Raw genomic sequence first — 26206 nt, 5'->3', positions numbered from 1 at the left:
TTTTCCTTTCTAAACCAAATAGAAAATGCATAAGTGATATTCTCACACAATATCTAGATCATAATGTAGGGCTTACATCTAGTGAACTAAGGTATTTGCCAGTGCATCAACAAAAAAAAACCCATTGCTGTTTTGTTCTCCAAACTAAAATATATGCTCAGCATCAATGCTGAGGACCAAGCCAGACTTTAACTTCAATAATGCTTTATTAATATTGTTCCTGAAATAAGGGCTATTTTCAGAGTTGAATTACAACAAGCCACTACACAAGCAGTTTCCTGCCAAGGAGCAGGATCAATAGTGACAGTGCAGTAATTATGGACAAATAAAGACAGAACTTGGAAGCAGTTGTTTCCTGTTTTTCTCCACATAGAAGTTTTGAGATTGTTTCTGGTTGGTTGGTTTTAAAATCACTACAAAAGGTTGGGCCAAAAGCCCCATCCTGCCCCTGCGGCCTCCACACAATGCTGCCTTGGTTTAGAAAGACAGTGTTTTTGCTTGCCTAACTATTTTAAAGTCCACTAGCTTTGCTTTTAAAAGCAGAATAAATCCTCCCAGCTAGAGGGGTGCCCTGATGAGTGACACTTGTTACAGTCAGATCTTACTCTGGCACCCTAATTTCTTAATTTTCCTTCTCTGATAGATTCGCTCCTAAATATTTGCACTGCGGTCCCGTAATGTACCTCTATGTTCATTCCACGTGTTTCTTATTTACCACCTAGCCAGCATTCACACCTTTCCTGAAGCAGTTTTTGCAGCTTGCCAGGCTTCCGTTCTCATTTGTTAAGCTCACTGGTATCTTTCGGGTATTGGCGTTCAGAATCGCTTGACACGTTTCCATTCCCAGTCTCTCCCAGCGTTCGGGATCCCGGCTGTTGCAAGCGCAGGCTCTCTCGCCCACCGCTACATTGCCTTTGAAACGCGATACAGCGAGCACAAGAGGGGAAGACGCTGGCTTAGAAAAGGAAAGTTAAGAGAGGGAAAAAAAAACCAAAACAAAACCTGAGATCGGACCAATTTAAACCTTTCAGATTAAAGCGGAGAGGCACAACTTAGTAGAGGAGAAGTAGAAATTTAAGCACCACACAGACGCTCTTCGCCGTCTCTCCGGCCAAGGTCTGTGTCCCGGCACCCGCCAGCGGCCCTTTCCAGCGGGGATCCGCGTCCCGGCACCCGCCAGCGGCCCTTTCCAGCGGGGATCCGCGTCCCTCCCCCGGGCCGCGGCGCCTTTAAGGCGGAAGCAGCGCGTCACGCGCGAGGGGAGTGTAAACAGGAAGCGGCCGCCCGGGAGCGGGGGTCGGCAATGGCCGCCGCCATGAGCCGTGAGGCGCCGGGGCCGGGCGAGGACGAGGCGCCGGGAGTGCCGGCGGCGGCGGGAGGAGCAGGAGCAGCAGCAGCAGCGGGAGAAGGCGAGGGGCGAGCGAGGGGCGGCGGCTGCTACCTGGCGCTGTGCGCGCGGCCCGTGCACTTCGAGAAGGCGAACCCCGTGAACTGCGTGTTCTTCGACGAGGCCAACAAGCAGGTGGGGGCCGCGGATCCGGGCCTGGGGGCTCAGCCCAGCCCGCTGCTGCTCGCCTGCTTGGCTTTGGTTCCCTGCCCGGCTCTGGTTTCCTCCCGTCCCCTCCCTCGACTGCCGGGCATGAGCCCGGTTGTTCCCCTTCCCGCCGGGTGCTGGCTCAGGACCTGTCACCGTGCTAGAGGCGGTAGTTTGCTTTTTTTCCCTTCACCAATTTATTAGGTTGGATTTCACCTGCCTTACTGCCGTAAGGTCTTTCTGGAATTCATCGGAGTCAGCACTTTTCCTTTCTGTTCCAAGTGTCCCCACATGACTGACAAACTTTGTCACTTTGCTCTTAGCTTAATTACCCTGATTTTTTTCACACCCCTTTCAATTCCTGAAATTCAATATATTCATTAAAAAATGAATAATTACAGCGTTCCTTGTGGCACAGACTTAGGCGGTCATTTCTTGGCTTTAGTGCTTTTAAGCATATTCTCCTTAATACCTGTATGGACTCCTGAGAGTTCACCTCGGTATAGCTAAAAGATCTACAGCCTGTCATGAGGCTTTATCAATGTGGATACATTTCACTGTCTAATTCCTGTAACCGTTCTTTGACCTCAGCATTCATGGAATTGGAACCTTCAAGCTTTCTTCCCCATAAAGCTGTCATGGATTGATTGCCCCATGTGCGGACATGTTTGGAGAGGGAGCAGTATTTCTGGGGTGTGTTTCTTGCTGTTGCACTCTGTTCAGAATGATGACAGAATCCTTTAGTTTGGAAAAGGTCTCTGAGATCATGGAGTCCAACCTTTGACTGAACACTACCTTGTCCACTGGACCATACCACTGAGTGCCACATCTTCCCTTAAACACCACCTCCAGGCACGGTGACTCCACCACCCCCCTGGGCAGTCCATTGCACTGTCTAATCACCTTTTCAGGGAAGGCATTCTTCCTAATGTCCAACCTAAACCTCCCCTGGTGCAGCTTAAGGCCATGTCCTCTGGCTCTGTCTCTGGGGAGAAGGGGGGAACCCCCAGCTGGCTACACCCTCCTTTCAGGGAGTTGTAGAGAGTGATAAGGTCTCTCTCGAGCCTCCTTTTCTCCAGGCTAAACATCCCCAGCCCCCTCAGCCACTCCGTATAGGACTTGTACCCCAGACCCTTCCCCAGCTCCGTTGCCCTTCCCTGGACGTGCTCCAGCACCTCAGTGTCCTTCCTGAATTGAGGAGCCCTGAACTGGCCTCACCAGTGCAGAGTACAGGGGAACAATCACTGCCCTGGTCCTGCTGGCTGCTATGGCTGATCCAGGCCAGGGTGCCGTTGGTTTCTTGGCCACCTGGGCACACGCTGGCTCACGTTCAGCTGCTGTCAACCAGCACCTCCAAGTCCACTGGGCCACTTTCCATTTATTTCTTCTTATAATCCATTGTCTTACATTTTGAGGGCTAGTTGAAATACCCTGTTGGGAGATACTGTATCACAGTGTGGGTGTGATATAACTACATAGAAACTGGTTGTTGAGAGCTCACTTGAAGGATTCATATTTTCCAGTGTAGATTTATTTGTCTGTGTTTTCTTGTTAAGCTTAAATAGTTTGATTTCCATTGTGTCTCTGAATCATGTGTAACCAGCGTTTCAATGACAGTTTCCCATGTGAGAGACCTGCCCATGCAATCTTCTCATCTTGCAGAGATTAAGTGTTGCCTTCATTTTCTATCTACTTAAAACCAAAAATAGTTAAACTAAGTATTTGTCATTCTAATAAGGCTGTGGATTTGCTTGCAATTTATAGTCTTGACACCTGTATTTCCTGCCTGAGCATAGCAGACTGGCAGCATGGCTGATAGTACAGAACAATGTCCCTGTTACCCTGAGACCTGATCTGTGTGCCTAGTGCTGCTGCACGTACAACAAGTACCAATAAGGCGTTTTTCTGCCTTTCTTTTTCTAAGCTAGGTAAAGGTTGTAACAGCATGACTTTTCTTTTTTTTTTAATGTTATCTTATTCCAGCTCAATACATGTCATATCTGTAGCAGGTTTTCTACACATATATTTGAAGTTGTGCTGAAGGAATTCTCAGTTGCTAGGGCATGTTGGCTGAAACTCCGTAGATACATGCAAGTCAGCAGGTTACTGTTAAACTATTCCTATTTAATAACGTGTTCTGACACAATTAAGCTTCTGGGTCATTGAGTTACATCTCTTTCCAATCCCCAAGATGAGCTTATTTTTGTTTTAAACAATGCCCTGATGTCTCAGATACTTTTACTAGTACCTGACTTAGAAAAATATAAATATAAAAGAAATAAAACCAAGATAAAGGCTTATATCAGATTTTTACTGATTTAACTTGCTCAGTAGTTCAGAACATGCCTACAAGACTCTTGCAGTACCATGCAATCTGACAACTCTAAGTAAACTTGGAATTCCAGATTATCTCTGTGAACTGGCGGATCTGCAGAAGAACAAAAATTGTGTCTTGTAGAAAAAATTAAAGATGTGGCTTATAGAAGAGGCAGCACGTGAAGGTTATGACTTTGAAAGAGTTAAAAATATGTTCAAAACTTTTTTTGTAGGTTTTTGCTGTTCGATCTGGTGGAGCTACAGGAGTTGTTGTTAAAGGTTTGGAAGATAGAAATCCTATTTCCTTCAGGTAAGGCCCCTTTATCTTGGGATAGAATCATGCAATCTTAAAATTATGTGGTACTTAGTCCTGGTCTACTGTAATTCAGGTATAAAACTTTAAAGTAGTTCTTTCTGATCATATTTTGATTTGTTCTTAGATATAATCTTGCAATTAAGGGATTATGCTTTTCCCTCCCTATAGTCTTCTGAGGGGAAGAAGTAATTAGGCTGTAGCTCGTTTTTTTTTCAACAACAGTCTTTTATTAAAACATGCTATACATATGAGAGAGTGATTCCTAAAGCAGCAATGACTTAGCCAAGGATACAGTTCAGCAGGTTATGCCTGTGATTCAAGCACAATGTCCAAACCTAGATGTAGGTTTCTCACCTTCTGTTCCTTGTTTAATCTAAATTGGCTTCTTCTGTGTCTTCCGTTTCTTGTGGAAACATTTTTTGTAGAATTTGACTACAGTAAACTATTTTTACATATGTCTCTGTTAAGAGTGATGGCTCTTTGCACTCAGCTGTGTAAGGAAGTATTCTTTTACGCCACATCAATCCAGATATGGATGAAGCAATTTATAATCAAGATGTGTTTACTGTGATCTCGTGGGTATTGCGTAGGGCCTGTCTTGAAAGTTGCTGGGTTTATTTTACTTTTTTGTTTGATTACACTTGTCAATCCTGAAGGAGCTGAAAATGCTTACTAAAATTCATGATGTTCCACTATTTTCGTACTTGGCTGTCTCACTCTCTTTGGCTTGACTTAATAACATATGCTGGAGGAGCTATATACCTTATTTGTGCCAATTGTGCTGATGCTTGTTTGGTAAGAATACATTTTTATTGATTTTAATGGTGTGAAGACAGCCTCACTCTCCCTTTAACATCCAAAGTTCTTCCAGAGGCTGTGTCCTAATGGGAGAGCAAGGAGGCTTGTGTCAGCTAGCAGGAGTTCTGGAAGTAACAGAGCAGGTTGCAGGATGTTGGTGAGTGTCACAGAACTCCAGACTCACTGGGACAGAACTGAAAATGCAGGTTTGGATAGTCCCACAAGTTTTCCAGTTCCACATCACAGGCCAACAGAACTGAGCATTTGCAGTGATTTCAGGTGCTAATTTGTGTGACCTTAGCCATGATTCTGTAATTGATGTGTTCAGGACTTCTGAAGAGTGAGCTACCATATTCTTTCAGTCTGGGTTTTGAATACATTACTGGCAGGCAAGAGTAATAATCTGTATTCAGAAGCATTTGCAGTGCACTTTTTTTCCTCTTTCATTGTCTTTTTTGAGGGTATATTCTTTAAGAAACTATTTTAGATAATATTTCCATAACTTGTGTTTCTTTCTGTACAGGATGGAGGACAAAGGAGAAGTGAAGTGTATCAAATTTTCCTTGGGGAACAAGATCCTGGCTGTGCAGAGAACTTTGAAGAGTGTGGTGAGAAACCTACACCCTGCAGCTAGGGAATTGGAGCTGGAAATCATCTACTTCCAGAGTAGAAGTCTCTGAGACAAATGTTCAAAAAGTCTGTTGGCTAAAAACACTCTAGTGAAAATTCCTCCATCATCCTGAGAGGCTGGACAGGCAGCATTGTTTTCTTGCTAGTGTCATCGTTTAAGGAAAAGTGTAAGGGGGAGCCAACTTCTGTAAAGAATTCTCTGGCAAGGGTGGAGTGGAATATAAGCCAAGTTTTTCATATATCTGTATCTATATCTATCTCATCCAAAACAATCTGATAAACTAATATCTTTTCTTTTGTATCTATGTAAGTATTTTGTCTGTGCTTCATAATTGCTAATACACTTAATGGGTGTTTTTGCAGGATTTTTTGAATTTTATTCCAGATAGCCCTCAGCTAGAATATACACAGGAATGTAAGGTGAGTTAAATGTCCCAAGCTTATATGCTTAAGTGAAAATCTAAAGTTAGTTAGGCTGGTGACCTCTACTCTACGAGAGAACTAATTGAGGTACCTTTCAAAACACTAAAGGAAATGAGATATGTAGTCACTACTGTCTACCTAAACTGAGGTGAACAAACAAGTATTAACAACACCATGAAAACCTTCCCAGTCTTGTGAATGTAATTGTTTCCTAGAGGAAGCAGAAATGCTGTGAAGGCAACAAATGTCAAGGTTTGGTAAGGAGAAGAGACAAAGTGCTGATGATACAGAAGCAGTGGACAGTGATTATATTAGTGCCAGATATGTTAATGTGGATGTTTTATCCTAATGTCACTAAGCATTAATTAGATAATTAGACATTAGCATTACTAGTTTTTGTACTATGTTTGGTATTTTTAAACAATCTTTCTAATGTTTTGATGATTATTTTATGAGAAACAAGTACCATTGTCTTTGTTTGGTATTTTCCAACTTTTAACTAAAACAAATTACATTTGTGGGTAATAGAATGCTAAAGTAAATTTTTATACGTCTGATTTGCACAGATCCCTTTATCCCTGTAGTCTTTAAAGCTGAAGCACTGTCTGCTTCATTATTTAGGACTATGAGTTTAAGTAAACCGTTCTAGAAAAATCTTTATGGTAATGAAACTTCTGAGTGTAATAGTAGTAGATTCTGAGTGAAGTCATGGCAAAGTTTTCCACTTCGTTTTTAGTTTCTCTAAACATATCTTCCTGCTTTTCATGTCAGGAACTGGTTGAATTGGCAGTAGAGTTTGAAGCTGAGGAACTTAGTTTCCTCTAGGGTGAAAATAAAATTTGATCGTGTAATAAACTTGTAAATCTTACATGCTGCCAAAAATCCAGGTTATACAGTAGTTGTGTTCATATGTAGTTTGGGAATGCTTTATAAAAGCAACTGATGCATGCTGGGTGTCTGGTTGGCCAAAAGTATTAACTCCAGAGATTGGATACCTAAACTGCCTTTGGTCTCGTGTTCTTCATTTAGTAGTATTAGCTTATCTGAATAGTTTATTTTTCCAAGTAAAAGAGTGTTTGTTTGCTTGTTTGTTAAAAGACAAAGAATGCCAATATTCTAGGATTCTGCTGGACAAGTTCGACAGAAATTGTCTTCATCACAGATCAAGGAATTGAATTCTACCAGGTAATACAAATAACTCCCATAGGACATGCTTAGAGACTTGAAAATGTAAATTTGTAACAGCATATTTGAATTTTTTTCTTGTCTCTGTAATTGAGAAAGTGTACTGGTTAAAAAAAAAACTTCTGCCATTTTGTTTTCAGACTACAATTTTTAAATTTTTTTGAGAAGAATACATTTTTAGGGCAGAGCAAATTTATCATTTACAGGTTTTAAAACCTTGTATAAAGGAGTACTCAACTAAGTCTTGAGAACTCTTAGATTAAGAGATGCTCTTGGCTTGTATGGAAATGAATATTTAAATCTAATGTGAAATACCACTTAATGCAAAACAAATCAGCATTGGGGAAGATGTGTAAATGCTTAAAAGGTGGCAAAGAACAAATAATTGACTAGCTAGAATAGCTGCAATTTGCAGAAGAGTTTCTTCTATGTTGACCTCATTGAGTTCCTCCGTGTAATTACCTTTGCATATGTTTTTAAAGATGTCTAATGAATAAATAACCAATTCTGACATTCATGATGAGGGATATTTAAACACTTCAAAAAAAAAAAAAAAAAGTTGGGCACTTTGCAATAATTTCAGTCCTGGAGCTAAGACACAATGTTTCTAAGAATTACTAATAACTAATACTAAAGAAAGTAACTGAAAAAGCAGCATTATTTCCTGCTGATCAAAGGGGAAAATATATATTTAGCACCTGAAAGGATTATGAATGTCAAACATGCAGGTAAAAGGACCAAATCAAGTAAGTGTCTTTTTAAAGAGAGGATATTTATGCCCTTAAAATGAAGAGAATTGGTTTATATACTTAGTTCTACAAAAGATTAAGGAAGCTGTGAATGCAGTAAGAATATTGTAAGAAGAACTTTTTGATAAAACTTCACCGGTTGTTTTGATGCCTAGGTTTTAACTTTTATATTTTCCTGATTCTGTACTGCTTAGAGTGTAACTCTGAGGTTTCTTGTAGCTTGCTAATTTCTGTTCACTTGTGCTAGGTAGACATAACAAAGCCTCTCCTGGCCTGCTCTCCAAGGTCACCCAGACCATCCTAGGCCCAAAGAGTATAATCCAAAGAGCCTCTAAGGGGGGGCAAGCTGAGGGGAATTACATCATTGAACTGAAGCTTTAATTGGAGAATGAACCCTGATATGCAAATGAACCAAACCTATAAAGGTGTGAAGAACTCATGACCTGTCATCCATCTTGGGGTCCATCTTGGCAATAGCCTCTGGCCCCAGGGGGTACTTTGAAGGCCTTTCAAATAAATACCTATTTTATTCTTTTACTCCTGTCCAGTCTCTGTGTCTAGGAGGCCTCTTAAGGCATCAGTTTCAAGCTAGGTGTTTTCTCCATTGTGCACAGAATGTATACCCAGGTCTGGATGAGTGGGAAAACACAGCACCTTTGAGCTCATTAGGATTTGATGTGCTTTATTTCCTTAGCTACAGTAAAGTGGGGCCTAAGCCATAATTGCCAGGTTTCTGATGTTTAATTCTAGCATGGTAAATGTCTTTACACTTAACTGTTTCTCATTTACATTCCTTGCTCCTGTGCATTACCATTTATGGTGTTGGAATACTGGTGGTAACATAATGCTAATATTCTGTGTTTCCAGGTATTGCCAGAGAAACGAAGTTTAAAGCTTCTGAAGAATCAGAGTATTAATGTCAATTGGTACATGTATTGTCCAGAGAGCTCTGTTATCCTCCTTTCAACCACTGTCCTTGGCAATGTCCTGCAGCCTTTCTATTTCAAGGTAAAGGGGTGTGTTCCAAACTTTTCATTTTAATTTTTTCTTAAACTGCTTCTTCATCCAAATATTCTATTCCTTGAATTTCTTCCAGGAGTGTATGTATTCACATCCTTGTATGACAATAAGCAAATCTATAAGGTATTTCCTAGGTGATGGCTTAAAATTAGGTAATTCACCCTTTCTTACATGCTCTTTGAAAAGTGGTGTGTCCAGACAAAGATGGACAGTTGACCTTGAGAAAGGAAAGAAAAAATCGGTGACTAAAATATTTTACAACTTAGATGTCTTTAAAGAGAATTTTTTTCACTTAAATAGGTATTTATGATTTACTTTTAATATGAACATTTGCTCTCTGTAGTATGAAAAATAAAAAGTAAGGGCCTTTCACTTGTGATTATAATTATAACCTTCCAAATATGACTGGATGGAAAAGAGATAAAGAAAAAAGATAGCACTTAAGAAACAACTGTTGTCCCAAGCCGAGAGAGGGCTTTGTCTACAGTAGTTATTTCTTTTGGTCTTCTTCCCTGTGGGCAACACTTACTGTGTTACTGGGAAAATATTTTTCATTTTATCTTGGAAAAAGTGTTGTGAGAACTAGAATCTGTTTGAAGTTAATGATGCAGTCAGGTGATTTTAAAAATGAGGAAAGGAACTACAGCATTTGTCTTGCTCCTATGAATGGATTAGGAAGATTTCTGTGGCAGTTTAAGGGTAAAGAGATTAAAAGGCAGCTTATTCACATGGTTTGTGTTAATCTTGTGTAGGGTCTGTACTGCATCCTGAATTGATGTTCCCTTAGGTGTCTGGGAGGAACCTACTAGCTGCTCCCAGTTTTCTTTTGAACATCTTAGGTTATGGTTCCCCCTTCTTCACAATTTATGTCAAGTTGCAGCTTGAAGCTAAACAATTTTTATCTTGTGTTCAGAAGGTAATATTTAAAGATCTCCTGAGAAAGGTCCTGTACTAAAATAATATTTGAAAATAGAGATCTAGCAAAGGAAATAGTTCTGTAGTATTCACACTTCACACTCAAGAATGAATCAGTAAGAATGGGAAGTGAATTTCAGTAGAAACTTGGGAAACTCTGAAAACTTGCTTAAATATAAATTCCATAGAAAAGAGGAAGAGGAGGGAGGAAGCCTTGGGTAGGAGAAGGGGTATGCTGTAAGGAGACGATGAATGGTAGGAGGTAGTGATATTTTCTGCTTCCCAGGAAGCAGTTATTTAAGAGTAGGAGCATATACTTTTCTGGAAGAGGGAATGTAAGTTAAGAGAACTGCACTTTTGAGATCTCCAGACCAGTTGTACATGGGATTTGCATACAAATTTGTCTTGACTTAATTAAAATAGAAACATTTTTGTAGCTGGAGTTATAAAATCAAGACGGTAAAGCTTCTGAAGTTACGGAAGTGTGTTAAAAATCACTTGGGGTTTTTTTTTGGTAAAGAAAGCGCAAGCCCTTTCTTTTGGACTATGGCCGCCCTTCGCCTGGTGGGGGCGCTGGTGATACAGCGTTCGGGGAAACGCGGCTCGGCCCCGTCTGGTTCAGGCCGTGACAGTTCTTGTTGTGCTGTTTAACAGAGTGGGACCATGTCAAAGCTATCAAAATTTGAAATTGAGTTACCTGCAGCACCCAAGTCATCCAAGCTGAGCCTTTCTGAAAGAGATATTGCTATGGCTACAATGTACGTATCTCACTCATCAGGTCCTTCTTGGGAAGGTGGGACAGTTCGGGAGTTCTGGGAGAAGACAAAAACAATACGATGGTTGCACTTGTTTCTTGTTTTAGCAGCACTGTTGCACTTCAGTTACTGCCTTGAACAAAGCATCTAAACAACCCTCTTGGGGCAAGGTGGGGAGGGGAAGGAAATGGAGAAATCTTACATGAAATCGTTCCCGATTACCACAGAAGTTTAGAGAATGTTTCATTTTTTAGTTGATATTTTGATAGAGGAATCGTTCACAGATGCTTAACTTGCATGGGTATAGGTCATGCATTGTGATGTCTTTTCACTTTTAATTAAATTATCACCTGACTTAGGTAATCTCATCTCTTCTTTTAGGATAAAATGCATGGCTCTAAGAGATTGGTAGAGCTTTTAATTGAAAATAATGCTTTAATCCTGTTGTCTTGTTAGATACGGGCAGCTTTATGTTCTCTATTTGAGGCATCACTCAAGGACTTCCAACAGTACAGGAGCAGAAGTAGTGCTCTATCACTTACCCAGGTAAGAGCAGAATGAAGAACAGTAGTGGCAGTTCCCATTTGTGTCAGGGCGTTATGGTTTAATCCCAGCTGGCAACTAAGTACCACCAGCTGCTCCCCCAAACCCCTGGTGGCAGGGGCACCAAAAGGTAAAACTCTTGGGTTGAGATAAGAACAGTTTAATAAGTGAAATGGAGTAAAAACTATTAGTAGTAATGAAAAGGGGGTGGAGGAGGGAATAAAACCCATGAAAAGCAAGTGACACAATAACAGTTGCTCACTGCCCAGCCTGTCCCAAGCACTGATCTGTGCCTCCTCGCCCACTTCCCCCCGTTTATTTACTCAGCATGATGTCCTAAGGTATGGAATATCCCTTTGGCCAGTTCAGGTCTGCTGTCCTGGCCCTGCTCCCTCCCAGCTCCTTGCACACCTGCTTGCTGGCAGAACATGGGAAACAAAGAAGTCCTTGATATAGAGTAAGCTCTGTTCACAACAGCTAAAACATCAGTGTCTTATCAATGTTTTTCTCTTACTAAATCCAAAATACAGCACTGTACCAGCTCCTAGGAAGAAAATAAACTGGGTCCCAGCAAAACCAGGACGAAAACACGTCTTTTATAGTCTAAACAGGCTTGTTGACCAGTTCTTATTTCTTTGTTTCCATAGAGAGGGCTCCTGTAAGAAGACACATATTTTAAAGCTGAACAGAACTGGGAAGTTTGCACTGAATGTAGTGGATAACTTGGTGGTAGTACATCATCAGGATACTGAGGTCTGGTTTATTTATATTATGTTGTGCCGTAACTTTGAGAAGTTCCAGGCAGGTTTTAGTAACACTCTAGAAATTACATTTCTATATTCTTAGCTTTGCCAAAAGCCAGAGTATTTGCAGGAACAAAACCATAACACTGTAAGAGATTCAAATTTATCCTTTTATCTTGATGGGCTAACATACAATCAGGGTTGTTGGTAATGCCTGCTTTCTTCTTACACTGTTCTTGCTTCTTGTCAGTTTCTTCTGATGCTTTGCTGCTGCACTGTGTAGGCTTTTAAGGCATTATACAAAGAGGTAGAATTAAATTGGATACTAAATTATTAATCCTGGGAAACTTCTCATATTTGAATGATAATGTTTCTATGACACAGACTTAGGCTCCTTTAGTTTGAATGCCTGGATCTGTAAAAACTTGTATGAAACAAGCCTTCTTGTCTTACCATAGGTAAACCTTCCTTGTCTGTAGCCCCAGTAGCAAGGCTTGGTCAGTGTTTAAGCTGAAGTGGTACTTTGCTCTTAACTTGGGAAAAGGCTTGGACTTCTTGTATTGTGTTCTCTTGGACAACTTCAAGAACTGGGGCATGTTACCTCCTTAGGAGGGTTAATTGATGTTTCATTTATATTTCATGTTAATTAACCCAGAGCACTTTCTCCCCAGCGTTTTGGTCAAGGTATAAACATGACTATAGAAACCCAGAAAACATAACTCACTTTGCCTTTGGGAGACACCAGTAACTGAAGTTTCACTGGCACTGAAAGCAAAGTTGCTTTCCATGGTGGTCCATACTGGGTAGAAGCGTTAGTGACTTGAGTTGAACAAGACTGAATGGTAGAAGCATGAGAATATCATAGGAAGATACTGGAAACTGGGAGGAAAATGGTGCATCCGTGACTAAGCAGTGTCAAAGTCAGGTGTCTTTTTACCAGGGCCTGTAATGACAGTTCCAGGGGCAATGGTTTTAGACCAAAGGGGGATAGATTTAGATGGGAGGCAGGGAAGCAATTTTTACCCTGAGGGTGGTGAGACCCTGTAACAGGATACCCCATCACCAAAAGCGTTCAAGGCCGGGTTGGGTGGGGCCTTGAGGAACCTGATAAGTGAAAGATGTCATCACCCCCAGTCCATCCCTTCCAACCCCAACTATTCTATGATTCTAACAGAGAATACAAGATGGAAATGTGAAAAGCAGACTGAATGCATGTAAAGGGGTGGTGATTCACATTTGTGAATACTAATTTCGTCTTTTCAATTGCAGACTTCAGTTATATTTGACATCAAGCTAAAAGGAGAATTTGATGGCTCCACAACCATCCATCAGTTTGTACTTCCACCTCGATCAATACAACCCTATCAAATACCTGTAGCAGGTAGAACCACTATATAATGAATAACCTAACACTTAGCAAGAGTACTTAAATGTAACAGCTCACATACAGGAGTGCTTCAGGTTTTAGGAGGCTGCCTACTAACACTTGAGTTATACATATTTGAGAGGGTGAGGAAGGAAGAAGGTAAGAAGCAATTGAGCATAAGTTGGTGTTCCAACTGTGTGCCAGCTACAGAAGAGTTGCTGTTAGAGGTGCGTGCTTCTTATAGTACTTTGCTTTTACTTTGCTTGAAAATTGTTGGGTTTGGGGAGTTTCTTGGCCGTGACTCTCAAAACTTGTGGGTGCTCAAAAGCACTTCATGCTTTTCTGGCTTAAGTCAGGATTACATGACTTAGGAATTTAGAGGCTGAAAGACAATACAAGCTCAGAATCAAGTTTGGGACCTGTTTAGAAGTAATGCTACAATCAGTATTAGGACTTAAATGGTTAGATTCTTCTTGGATTTCTGTTCTCCAGCCCTAGAAGTGTGACCCTCAAGCTGGGAGTAACTAGAAATAGTCTGAGCACAGTTTCAATAGCAGGTGATAAAGCAGCAAGGTTCTCTTTGTAGAAGAGAAAGGTGCTTCTATACAAAAAGATTGCATATTAAAAGCTCTTTAACATCTGAGAGCAAGTATGATATATCTGCAGGTGGAGACCTGTATTAAACAAAGGTTAGGATCAGAATGTACAAACCACTGCTCCTTTTAGAGAGTATACATTTAAACACAGCAAATGGAGTCTGTGTATTTAGAATTACAGTACTAGAGCTGGAATATTTATGCATGCATTATTTCACTTGGCTGAAAAACAAGAGAGTCATGTTTTGAAGGATTTGTTTGCCTTCTCAGTGTCATATTTTCTTTGTAGATCTGGCTACACAAATGGGTCTCTCTTTTTGACTGCATGCTACAGTGTTAAGATCCATAGTTGCCTTTTCAGTATAGGAGAGCTGCCAGTGTACTACTGCTCTTCACCAGATGTTATTTTTTCTGCAGGCCCAGCTTCTGTGACAAGTCAGGCTCCTGTTCCATGTAAACTCTGTATCCTTTAAATCCTCTCAAAAAGTAAAAACTTCATTCTAAGTATCAAGCAGGGAAGAAGGAAGCATTTGCTACCTTGGCTCCTTAACAGAGCAGTTTGAGCCAATTATGCACATGTACTTCAAGACAAAATAATATGCTTCGTAATAGCCTCATAATGCTTTCACAGAGTTGTAAACACTGAAGTCTAGTATAATACCACATTTCCTGATTGAGACACATGTATGAAATTATTGAATAAGTACATTGTAAGATTGAAGGCATCATTCCAAGAAGATGGTTCAAAACCTCAGAAGTAAAAGTGACAGTAAATGAAAGTATGTTAATGGGATCTGCTTCTCTACAGTAATGTGAATTCAGGAGAAACAGTTTAGAATCAATGTTAATATGGATGTTAAAACTTTAACATTTAGATTCTTCTTCTTGGATTGTCTTTCAACCTGATATTATCATCAGTGCAAGTGAAGGTAAGTGGTGAGCTCTTGGACTCTACAGTATTCATTATCAGGGGGGCTAGGGTGTGCACTTTCAGTGCACAAAGCAGCTTAAAACTTAAGTGGCTTATTAGGTACATCTGCTGAGTTGATCACTCTTGGTAGTGATAACTGAGGATGATGCTATCTCTACAACTTTTCAAGGGTAATGCTGCTCTAAAATACAGGCTTAGAAAGGCAAATAATCTAGATTTGTGTTCATTTAAGCATGGAAAAATTGTATGTCTAGGCTATACTGTACAAGGCAATTCACTTTGTTTACTCCTTCAAATCAAGGTTACCTCTGGAGTCTTCAGGTGAAACTTGAACCTGTAGTTAACCTCTTGCTAGATAAAGGAAAACTAATGGATTTCCTTCTCCAGAGAAAAGAATGCAAAATGGTTATCCTGTCTGTATGCTCTCAAAGTAAGTTCAAGTGTGTTGTCTGTATCTTGAAAGTACAAAACTGCTTATTCATACTCACCCAAGTTAGCTAAGCTAGTTTTAGGTTTGAGATCACCCCTGAAGTGACCTTGGTCCTGTGGGATGTCATTTGCCCCAACTACCCTCAGTCACTATTCTAAAGGAATTTAACAGCATGAAAAAATTAACTTTCCCCCCTTGCCCCCACCATTCAATTCAAATATACCTGACATGATTGAAAGTGTTGCATGAAAGTTTAAAATTAAGTACAGAATAGAGATCACCTTTTGAAAAAGGCAACATTCAAGCCCCTGGTTACTTCTCCTCACAGCTCTTCTTTTCTTTTTATCTTTTCAGTGCTCAGTGAGCCAGAAAGAGGATCACTATCTGTGATTGCAACTGTTTTTGACAAACTGAATCATGAATACAAGAAGTACTTGGAAGCTGAGCAAAGCTATACTATGGTAAACCATGTTAGCTAGAGTGGCTTACAGAGACAGGACAATTCTGTTTGCTTCTCAGGTGGCATGAAGGTGCAGGCATGCTCCTTTCTACTTAGGAAATTTAGGCTTACCTCAAAAGGTCCTGACTGCCTCAGGCTCCCAGTAAAAGTCTACTGTGCAAAGTGATCCTCACTTAACACTTGTGAGTTAATATACCCCAGTGCTTGAAAGCAGAGAGAAGGTAGAAGCTGAAAAAGCAACTGTGAATCAGTAACTACTACCTTGGTTTCCAAAGCACTGATTTCACTGCACACTGTATCGTGGCGTAACATAGGCAGTCCTGATACCTCGCACTTACTTCTGTTAAAATACCCAATTTGAGCACTAGCTCAGAGTACAGTCACATACTCAAAACTCTTGGAAGCCTGAGGGCCTGTGGCAGTGTAGTTAGCTTGATTCATCTCCTGGCTTTGAGGTATATAATAGCAGCTGTATTTATATAACTTTAAAGAGCAGTTCTAAATTTAATATGAAAGCCCTGCTGAACAAGATGCATCTAATATAATGTGACCACAGATACGAATTTCCTTGTTAACAAAACATATTTATAGTTATGTTTGAAACAGAAAACAGTCTGTACAAGTGTGACTGACTTGGAACTGTACTACAACACTACAGTTTTCTTTCTAAAAGACTTTGTTTTCTCCTAGGTGGTAGAAACAGGCCTGAGTAGAAGTAATCCACTCCTGAAACGTCCTGTCCGCACTCAAGCAGTTATTGACCAGTCTGATATGTACACACATGTTTTATCTGTTTTTACAGAAAAGAAGGTAAGTTAATTTTAAGGGCTAATTAAATAATTTAAAGGGCTAATTTGGTAGCAGTATCAGAACGGCCAACTTAAGTTGACTGCTTGAAATTGGCTGCAGGAAGCTTTGTTAGGATTAGGATATTTTGATGCCCATTCTTATGGGGTTATTAACAGAAAAGCTATGCAAGTTCCCACTAACACTTTCTTCCTTGTCCAGGAAGCACCCCATAAGTTCACTATAGCTGTCTTGATGGAATACATTCGCTCTCTCAACCAGTTCCAGATTGCAGTTCAGGTAAATCACTTATGTGCTAACTACATTGCCCCATTCTGTGAATGGGGCAAGTCTAGTCTTGGTCACATGTGCAAGTCCTATACAATACTGACTTCTAGATTATAAAAACATGTATAGAGACATACCTTTCATTGTCTTCTTCCTACATTCACAGCACTACTTGTATGAGCTGGTTATCAAAACCCTTGTTCAACACAACTTGTTCTACATGCTCCATCAGTTTCTGCAGTACCATGTGCTCAGTGACTCAAAGCCTTTGGTATGTAAGACAAGTAGCTCCAATAAGCTAGTGAGGGAGGTGAGAAGTCTTCAGAATTTTAAGGTTATTTCTACTTTTGCCCTAGGCTTGTCTCTTACTTTCCCTGGAAAGCATTTACCCTCCTGCACATCAGCTCTCGCTGGACATGTTAAAAGTAAGCACTTCTCACTCTAGTAACTCCATGCCAGATGTGGGTTAGACTGGTCAAACAGCTTCCCTGACCAGGCTTGAGGTGACTAACTAGCATCAGTCATTTGCATGCACTGGAAGCATTGTCTTACAGCTGTGATTGACTTCACAGAGGCTTTCCACAGCAAATGATGAAATAGTGGAAGTTCTGTTGTCCAAACACCAAGTTTTGGCTGCCTTGAGATTCATCAGGGGTATTGGAGGACACGACAGCATTTCAGCCCGCAAATTCCTCGATGCAGCGAAACAAGCAGAGGATGAGATGCTTTTCTACACCATATTCCGATTCTTTGAGCAAAGAAACCAGCGGTTACGAGGAAACCCCAGCTTCACACCAGGTAAGCAATAAGCAGGTTGACTTGTGTTTGTACTCAGCTGTACAAACACAACTAAGACTTGTTTCATTTCCAATCCAGTTGAGCCTATATTAGAAGATAAAACTCATGGTACTTTTTAGCCTATGTTTTGTACCTACCTTTAAGAACAGTTCCACATTAACTTGTCTTACTCCTTTGTCTGCTGCACCCAGGAGTAAAGAGGCTGAGCTAAACATAAACTCGCAGGTGAACCTTTTTGACTTGCAGCTGCTCTCACTGCTTAGCTTAGCAGAGCCATTATCTCCAATTAGTGCTTTCTCCTGAAGTCAGCAACCAGGTTGGGAAACCTTTGAGTTCAGTTGTCTATTTCCACTAATTACAAAAAATTCAAGCCCTGTTTTATGCTACAGTTCTTCTTCCTTTAAAAGCCAAGCCAAACTTTTGCACCAGCAACATGTTTGCAATCACCAGACATGCTGTTGGCACAGAATCCCACCCCAAGCTCTTGTATCTTGACAGTAAAGGGCTCTCATGGCTGTGAATCTGCTGGTTAGACACATGAACTAGATACAGAAACTAGATCAAACATCTGCTTCACCTCAAGAATGAGTCACAGAACTGGAAATACCTCAGTATTCCAGTGCTTTCTATTTGTTCAACTCCTGTACTCAAACATGTTAAAGATAAGAGTTAGTACTAATAAATTAAGGTAAGTGAAACTACACACTCTTGGCTCTTGGTTTCTGAGTTGTAAAGTGAACATTAACTTTTATTTTGTCCCCCTAAGGTGAGCACTGTGAAGAACATGTCACCTTCTTCAAACAAGTTTTTGGAGAACAAGCTCTCATGAAACCCACAACATTCTGAAAGACTCTTCCACTGAAATATATAAACTTAATTTATTGCATTTAAGTAGATTTTTGGACTACAAAATTGCTATTTTATAATAAAGTATATACAAGACATTTTGGCAAATAGTACTAAAAATATTACAACTTGTGATGGCTTCCCCCTAAAAATAGAGACAAAAATTGCATTGACCTGCATTTAAAATTAGTGTCAGTAGTTTAGCAGTCCATTCTCATACACATCACCTCAATTTCATTGACAAAATGCTATTCAACTCTCACTACAGCTGGTTTAGGTTTCTGGAGAAAAAAGATGCAACCTCTTGAAAACAGAAGTGTTTTAGTAATATTATTAACACATCTAGTAATACTGCTACTTGAGCCACACTTAGCATTTCCTGAGTTTAAAGCTATGTCCAAAGCTGCAGCTGGTATCTTCTAGTTGAATCTGTGCAGGAGTCAAGTCTGTGGTGGTTACAGTGTGATAGTCATAGAACGTTGCTGCGCTTCAGTTCTTAAGAGCTGGGCCTAAGCCACAGTTCAAGGAGTCCACTGAACACTGTTAAAAACTAGAAGTAGAGGAGTCTCTCCCGTTCTGTACCTCTGGTCCTCTCTTGTGCAGCACGAGTTTTAGCTTTATTTACTGATGGGCCTGAGTGAGAGAGAACAAAGTTATCCAAAGGCTCCACATTACAGCTGATCAGTCATCAGGAAGCATGCATGATCTTCGTGTCTAGGGCCAGCTTAACATTCAGAAATGTGCTTCTGCTCAGCTGTTAATAACTCTCAGCAGCAACAAGGGCAGTGGTAGATGAATCCCCACCAGTCTTAAACTCAGCCTTACTTAATGGGGTTAAGTCTACCTTTAAGGACTACACTATACATGTGCATTTCCAAATTCAAGAGGACAGTGCTTGGACCATCCTCACTGCAAGGTATTACAGCTGGTGATGGGGTCCGAGGCTGTGACCCAGGAAGAGGTGACCGGTCCGGGGAGATGGTCCCGAAAGGAGTCGCCTTCCCGGGGTCCGGTGTCTTCCTCTCAGCTGCTGGCAGAGGAGCCCTTGCAGAAGCTGTCAGCTCTTTAGTGATACCAGCTCGTGATTCCAGCTCAGCTCTGCAGGGCAGCCTCCAGGCCAAGCCAGACCAGAGAGAGAGACGAGAAGGCCCGTATGGCTGGTTCCGCATGAAGGGAGCTTTATTGTGGGTCCCCTCCGGTGAAGGGGAGAGCCAGGGACAAGAACCCTCTCTGAGCCACAGGGGCCCATTGATCTTGCTTTTATAGGAACACAGGGGATCAGCAAGGGGACCAATGGATTACAGAGGGTCTGGGACAGACAAATGGGTTACAGAATGATCTGCACAGGGTCTCCCAAAGGATTGTGGGTCTACCTTTCCTCACCATGACCCAAGAAGTAGTTGCCTTTCCAGGGAGTCCTGCTGGGAGATTGCTCAATCTCCTTATCTCAGCAGACATCCCTCCAGGGCAGTGGCTGGGCATACCCCACAGCAAGGCAAGATTGTTCCTGCATTTGCAGGAACAGTGTCCCACGGGAGGTTTGTTACTTCCACCCTCCATCCCAGTCCCCAGGTTGAAACATGCAAATCATGCTGCTCTCTGGGGGCCACAGGGGCCCAGCAGCCACCTTCACAAAGCACAGCAAAGTGCAGCCACGTTGGCCAGGCTATGCTTGCTTCAGTTTAGCAAGCCCACCACAGTGAGCTTACAGTGCCACCAGTCAGCCTTTGCTTTCCAAAAGACAGGCACCTTGGATGAGAGGGGCACATTTAAGTGCTGCTTTTCATCTCTGCAGTCCTTTCCATGGCATGGAAAGTCCACAGACAGCAATTTTTGTTTGAAGTGTGGTATAGAACAGACTGTCACATCTTACCTATGTAACTAAGGAGAACTGGAAGAAATATCAGTCCATGTGTTGCTCCCAGCACAACCATAGCTAGATACATCCTGAAGTAGAATATCTTGAAGATTTGAGATTTGGAAAAAGCCAGTACTACAATTCCTCCAAATTTGGTCAGTGTGATACCACTGAAAACCTGGCAATAAAAAAAGTGTTTTAAGTGGTAAACAGAGCTTTAGGTAATCCATTCCCTTCAAGTATGTAGCATTTGGTAACATTTCTGTGTAATCTAAAGCTCCTATATGTAGTATTCCTCCTGCCCTGCCAGTCTAGAACCAAATCAAGATGTACTCAGGAGAAGAGTTCATCTTTTTGGTCCCACAGGACAGGCTCAGTATGATTAAAAATCCACTTTGATCTCTGCAGCCACCTAATTAATTTTTGCTTGAGCCAGATACAGATGAAAACCATTACTTTAACTTGTGTTCCAGTGAAATTCTGTATGTGGCTGCAGTACACATATCACAAGAACTGTCCATTCCAACCCCATATTTAGTTTAAGATCAGTACTGCCTAAACACTGAGCCCTGCTTGTTTTCTACAAGCTCCAACTGCATCCCATATTCACAACAACCTTTCCTAGTCACCTCTGACTATCTGGAAGAGAAACACTTGAACTTTAATGGGACAATTTGAAGTTTATCCAAACTACTAGGTCAGCTAAAGCATTTAGCTCTTCTCTACTATTAGGTAGTAGTAACATGAGATTAAAAATGAGTCTTCATCATCCCTATTACTAGTAGAAGCCTGGGTTGACCTTAAGAGCTTTAAGCATTCCAAAAAGAAAAGGCAAGGCCATCTTTATGTCTTAAGACTATCATCTATAATATTTCTTAAAATAGTAAAGCTGTTACTTGGCTACTCATTTTTCCCTCCCCACCCAGCAGATACTCACTGAGCTGCCCATGTGAGACAGAGCTTCTTCTGCACGCTCTACTCGACTGCCCTTGGTACTAACAGTGAATGCTCTTGTCACATGACTGCAGAATTCCACAGCAATACCACAGCTCTGGAGAGTGAAAGGAAACACGCATGAAAACACCAGTTAAAGGAGCGCTTTGATGGCAAGGTCTCTCTTCAGAATTCGGGATGGGCTAGAAAGATTCCTAGCAGCTGTGATCAGTCCTCAGGGTAAAGTACCATGGGAAGTTACAAGCTTAGTGTTAGTTGCTTCCCAGAGGCTGTTGCAGGCACTGTGTGGTGTTTTACCACCAATCACTGCTAACAGACAAGCAAACAGGAAGCAGAACATGACATTGTTTCAGAGGTCAAAAGTTTCCTGATGTTGAAGCAAGCTGGCTTTGATGCAGTGCATTGCAGTGAACATAGAACACTAGGATCAGTTTACAACTATCAGGTGCAATAACATTGCTTTAGGATAACACTGAATGTACATCCTGATTTGATACCATAACAATTTAGCTGATCAGTCATTTACAACACTAACTGAACACTTAGCTAATCTTGGCCTTACCTAGTAGATGCATGCTTGAACATACATCTAACTCTAACATGGGCCAGCAGTTTACACTAACCCTCAGACCGGCCACAAACCTCTAGAGAACACAGTAAGCCAGAGCAGCCAATAGCTGCTTGCTGGAGCTAATTCTGGAGTGCTTTACCAAGGCTCTCTCTGTCCAAACGATTCCATCCACTTATGCAAGAACAATACTGGTGCTAGCATATCCCAGATCTACTCTGTAGAACATAAATATAGCAGAAGCCTTAACACAGACTTATGCATCCTCCCCCTTCAGCATGAACCACCTGTGTTGATGTGGAGCAGCACCAAGCCTAGATAGCAGCAGTAAAGCTGTTGCTGCAAAACAGGAGTGACCTCCACCAGAGGCAGTATAGCTTCAGTTCAATTGCTGTATTTTATCAGTACCAGGACTAGTTGTCAGAATAAACTTGTTTTCTCTTCTTCTAGATGTGTTAAGATAGTTCCAATTACTGTTTAAATGCCTGTCGAAGTTTAGTAGCAGAATACTGCTCAGTATCTCGAGTATATATGTAGGACACAGAACTGCTCAAAACTTGGAAAGAGAAGCAAAGGGATGCCTTGTTGACTTACCATGACAAGATTTACTAATGAAACTGCATTCAAGCTGATGCCCCAGAGCCACATCACTCCAAACATGTTGACGATGATCATAGCAATAGTTATTGAAACCACAACAGCAGCCCATACTTCAAAACCAAGAAGCACAGTTGTCACCAAAAATATTGATCCCAAGGAGATGCAGAGGTTAAAGATGGCATCGTGCACAATTGTCAAGTATTGTTCATAGAAGACATAAAACACACTGTGGAAAAGAGAGAGGTTGGCATTAGCTATCTTCCCTTTTGTATGCTAATATTAGATCAGCTTCTGTGCTAAGGATAAAGTAGCTCCCCCCTGACAGAAGTCACCAACAGAACCTGGCTTCTTTGTATCAGTGGAATGTCATGTAACAGCCAGCATTCTGTAGGAGTCAACTCCTCACTAATACCTCAAATAAAGATTGTGTCTCAAAGTCAGGGTAATTCCCATATTTCAATATAAGCAGCTACAGTAGATACCAGGAGGTAGGTCCTCAGATCCACTGTGATATCTGCAGGAGCTACTGCAGGTGGACCATGAGTACAGGTAGGACCCTTTGATGCAAAGAGATCAGTATTTCACATGTACAGATACCAACTCCAACACAATTTTAGTGTAGTAGTGTTATACTTGACATTGCTGCTGCATTTGCTTTACATTTAAATAACTTATTTGAAGTCAATACATTCACATCACAGCTTGCAACTACCCATGCCAATATATCTGCTTATGTTAGAACTATTGAACCCTACTATAAAAGCTAGGAAATGCCCAAAAATGGAGCCAGAGCTACCTTTGTAGTGAAGGATGTAAGTTAGTTATCGATTACAGTAAAAAGAGGCCAGTGCTACAAATGTAAATTTTATCTTTCTGGTTTTACTAGAAATCCCCAAATCTCTGCATTACCTTCTGCTAGGCAAAACTCAGGTTTCTAAGATGTTATTAGCCAGCTCCTTTTCTGTGTTGCTCAAGTATTTGTCACCAAGGCAAGAAACATCTAATCATACCTGTAAGGAAACACCCGGTAGTTCTTCTCTTTGATGCCCATGGTTTCAGTAATGTTGTCTGCTATAATCCGAGCTTTCCTCAAAGCATCAATAAAATCAGATGATGTTTTCAGTACAGTATGGTAAGTCATAAAGTAAGTGGCTCCAATGTCAGTTTTGTTGTTTATAAAGTTGACAGCAGAATTATAGGCAGCATGTCCTCTATAAAAACAGGGACATATTAGATACCAGTGTCAGCACCATTGAAATTTATTAGCTTTTATAATCTTATGGAATTATAGAATGGTTTGAGTTGCAAGGGAATATAAAGACAGTCTAGTTCCACTCCTGCCATGAGCAGGGACACCTTCCACTAGACTAAGGTTGCTCATATCCCATTGCACCTGGCCTTGAACACTCGCAGGGATGGGGCACAACTTCTCTGGGCAATCTGTTCCAGTGCCTCACCACCCTCATAGGAAAGAATTTCTTCCTAACATCTAATCTAAACCTACCCTCTTTCATCTTAAAGCCATTCCTCCTTGTTTATCACTACACCCCCTTGTAAAAAGTCCCTCTTCAGCTCTCCTGTAGGTGCCCTTTAGAGGGCTAACAGCTGGTAGCTGTTTCCAGCAGTTTCCAAAACTATACAAGCTTCAGAGCATAATACATTTCAAGATGGCACAGGATATTCTAGACCAGACTGACCATAGACATTGTCTCTCTGTACAGGGAAAAGCTGCTATTCCATTCAGTTGATGATGCATTTGTTCTTTTCAGAAAATACTACAGAACTGGTGACATGTCCATGTTTGTATGGCTTTTAGGAGGACATTAGATATCTAACCTTGCAGACAAAATCCAGAGCAAGTATCTTTGATGCACTGGTCTGAGCAAGATCTATAGAATAAGGCTCTTACCCTTTGCCACATTTAGGATTAGGGTTGTCTGACAGGAACATTGGCAAAAAGGTCATGAAGTCTTTGCCCTGTGGTCTCTGCTTGCCTTCTTGAGTCAGTGGTCGACAACTAGTGCAGGATGGATCGCTGACTGAAGAAATATAGGATAAAGGTCAGCTACAGGATCAAGTATTCTTTTTCCTAACAGTAGTAACTTCTGACTTGCATTACTACAGGATGCAATTCCATAAAAAGCATTTTTACTGACGAACTAACTGATCCATCCTGAAATTCCATATAAGCTTCGTAGTCCTTAATTTTATTTATTGCTACTACTTTATTTATTGTTACTTTTATTTATTGCTGTCAGAGACCTCTTACTTGTGCATTTATCTTCATTAGATCTGATGAGAATTGCACCAAACTGAAGGACCTGAATAAAACCAAAGCACCAAGTTTGTGTGCTCTAAGAAAACCAACAGAAGGATCAAAATTTTTACAGCAAGTTACACTGGCTGTCTAGGTAGGCTGTTTCCAACCTGCAGCATTCCAGCAGAATATTTAAGCTCACTGGAACAGCAGTTCAAATAAATTAAGAGGGCAATTCAAGAGGTGCCTCCTTACAATAAGGAAAGGTATTCACTTGGCTCATACCATGAGCAAATTTTTTGGCTGTGAAGTGTATAAACCAAGCTAATCCACTAGCAACTGGATGGATGCCAATACCTGAAGCATTGCAAAACTGCCCAGTGGTATTGTAGACTCTGCAACAGGACGACTGTGGCTTCACCCAGTCAAAGTAGTCATCAATCCAGGACGATGGGGCATAGCCTATCCTCGTGCTAATAAGAGTAACATAACATATCCATCATCAGTAATTTTGTGTTTCATTCCAGAACACGTCACTTGATCTCTCCTGTGCCACCTTATGCCATATCAACTTATTCTTGTCAAATCTGCTCAGTCCTCCATATAGTCCTCCATATCCTGCCCTCAGTCCTCTAGTACCCCATCCAAGAGCCATAGTGCTCAGGTAGCTCATAACACTGCAGCTAGCAAACAGCAGGAGCGTTTTCACTGCATCCAGTTCTACTGCCAAGCTCAGCTTTCCATTTCCCTGCCCACTCTGTTCCCCATCCTATTCCACACCCTGTTGGCTCAGTTTTCAAGCAAAGCTCCTCCTTCAGTTAGGCTGAAATGAACTACAGTAGAAGGAATTGGGAAAAGACTTCCTTGAGTTGTTAGCTGCAGAAAAAATTCCTGCTTAGCCTCCCTAGGCTAGCCTAGTTTATTCACCATGTTTAGAAGCTGAGCATGCAGTCATTTTCCAGAACATCATAACCCTACTGAGAGGTTTTCACAAGTTTCTCTTACTACAATTCCAAGATTCCTTGAAGGATCAAGCCCCTTTTCCAAACCCAAGTACACCAATGTATCTCCCAGCAGTCCAGACAGGTTTTATCCTCACTCTAGAAGACTGTCACACAGCTGCTTCCAACCCCTTCCCTCCCAAGCCCACAACATAAAGCAAATACAACAGAATGTCAGTTTACAACCAACAGCTGAGCCTGAGCTAAATCAGGAGGACACACCGGTCAGCTACATCTCTTCCATGCAGCTATGCAGAGACAAGCATAAAAGACTTACTAGCTACCAATTTCCGCAGCATTGAAGACTTGCTGGACAAGTGAATCATTATTACATCCCATTCCACCACACACCATGTTCTGCCCTTCCAAAGAAGTGTAGTTGTGTCCTTCTTCTAGGACGAAGTAGACAGGGGGACCCGCGTGCAGATATTTGCTGATGTGGCTGAAGTAATCTATTACATAGGAGTCCTTCAAGGGAAATTTTTCAGTTACCATTATGGAATGTTCAGGTAGCACAACAAGGTATCCAGGTTTCAATTC

The 26206-nt window shown here is 41.2% G+C and overlaps 2 protein-coding genes across 2 annotated transcripts in view; one reads left to right on the top strand and one right to left on the bottom strand.

The window, feature by feature from the left end:
• Positions 1–1094: 1094 nt before the first annotated feature.
• Positions 1095–18526, top strand: RMC1 (regulator of MON1-CCZ1). Its single transcript, XM_042029817.1, has 20 exons — positions 1095–1522; positions 4084–4160; positions 5488–5572; positions 5958–6014; positions 7116–7202; positions 8819–8959; positions 10541–10644; positions 11098–11187; positions 11832–11937; positions 13197–13308; positions 14307–14351; positions 14765–14818; positions 15122–15250; positions 15605–15711; positions 16401–16520; positions 16719–16796; positions 16951–17055; positions 17141–17209; positions 17357–17582; positions 18349–18526. The coding sequence occupies exons 1-20, from the start codon at positions 1304–1306 to the stop codon at positions 18426–18428; spliced, it is 2091 nt and encodes a 696-aa protein (XP_041885751.1). The 5' UTR covers positions 1095–1303; the 3' UTR covers positions 18429–18526.
• The window catches only part of NPC1 (NPC intracellular cholesterol transporter 1), a 27628-nt gene continuing 19863 nt past the window's right edge, over positions 18442–26206 (bottom strand). Inside the window, exons 18-25 of the mRNA XM_042029809.1 lie at positions 25944–26134; positions 25023–25138; positions 24318–24447; positions 23419–23619; positions 22403–22634; positions 21224–21337; positions 20302–20464; positions 18442–19061 (exon numbers count right to left, since the gene is read on the bottom strand). Coding sequence (XP_041885743.1) covers positions 18979–19061; positions 20302–20464; positions 21224–21337; positions 22403–22634; positions 23419–23619; positions 24318–24447; positions 25023–25138; positions 25944–26134 — 1230 coding nt within the window. The 3' untranslated portion in view covers positions 18442–18978. The remainder of the gene's footprint in view (positions 19062–20301; positions 20465–21223; positions 21338–22402; positions 22635–23418; positions 23620–24317; positions 24448–25022; positions 25139–25943; positions 26135–26206) is intronic.

This window comes from Corvus kubaryi, unplaced genomic scaffold (assembly GCF_017639235.1).
Source record: "Corvus kubaryi isolate FWS band 111438036 unplaced genomic scaffold, C.kubaryi_AGA036_p1.0 132, whole genome shotgun sequence".
NCBI lineage: Eukaryota > Metazoa > Chordata > Aves > Passeriformes > Corvidae > Corvus > Corvus kubaryi.
Note: the sequence above shows the minus strand (reverse complement) of the source record. Positions and strands in the feature narration are given on the sequence as shown.

Bases quoted from the DNA above. Each gene is read 5' to 3' on its own strand.
- RMC1 (XM_042029817.1), top strand. From the start codon at position 1,304: ATGGCCGCCGCCATGAGCCGTGAGGCGCCGGGGCCGGGCGAGGACGAG. The intron at 13,309-14,306 runs GTAGAACCACTA...TTTTTTCTGCAG, and splicing joins CTATCAAATACCTGTAGCAG to GCCCAGCTTCTGTGACAAGT. The intron at 17,056-17,140 runs GTATGTAAGACA...CTTTTGCCCTAG, and splicing joins TCAGTGACTCAAAGCCTTTG to GCTTGTCTCTTACTTTCCCT.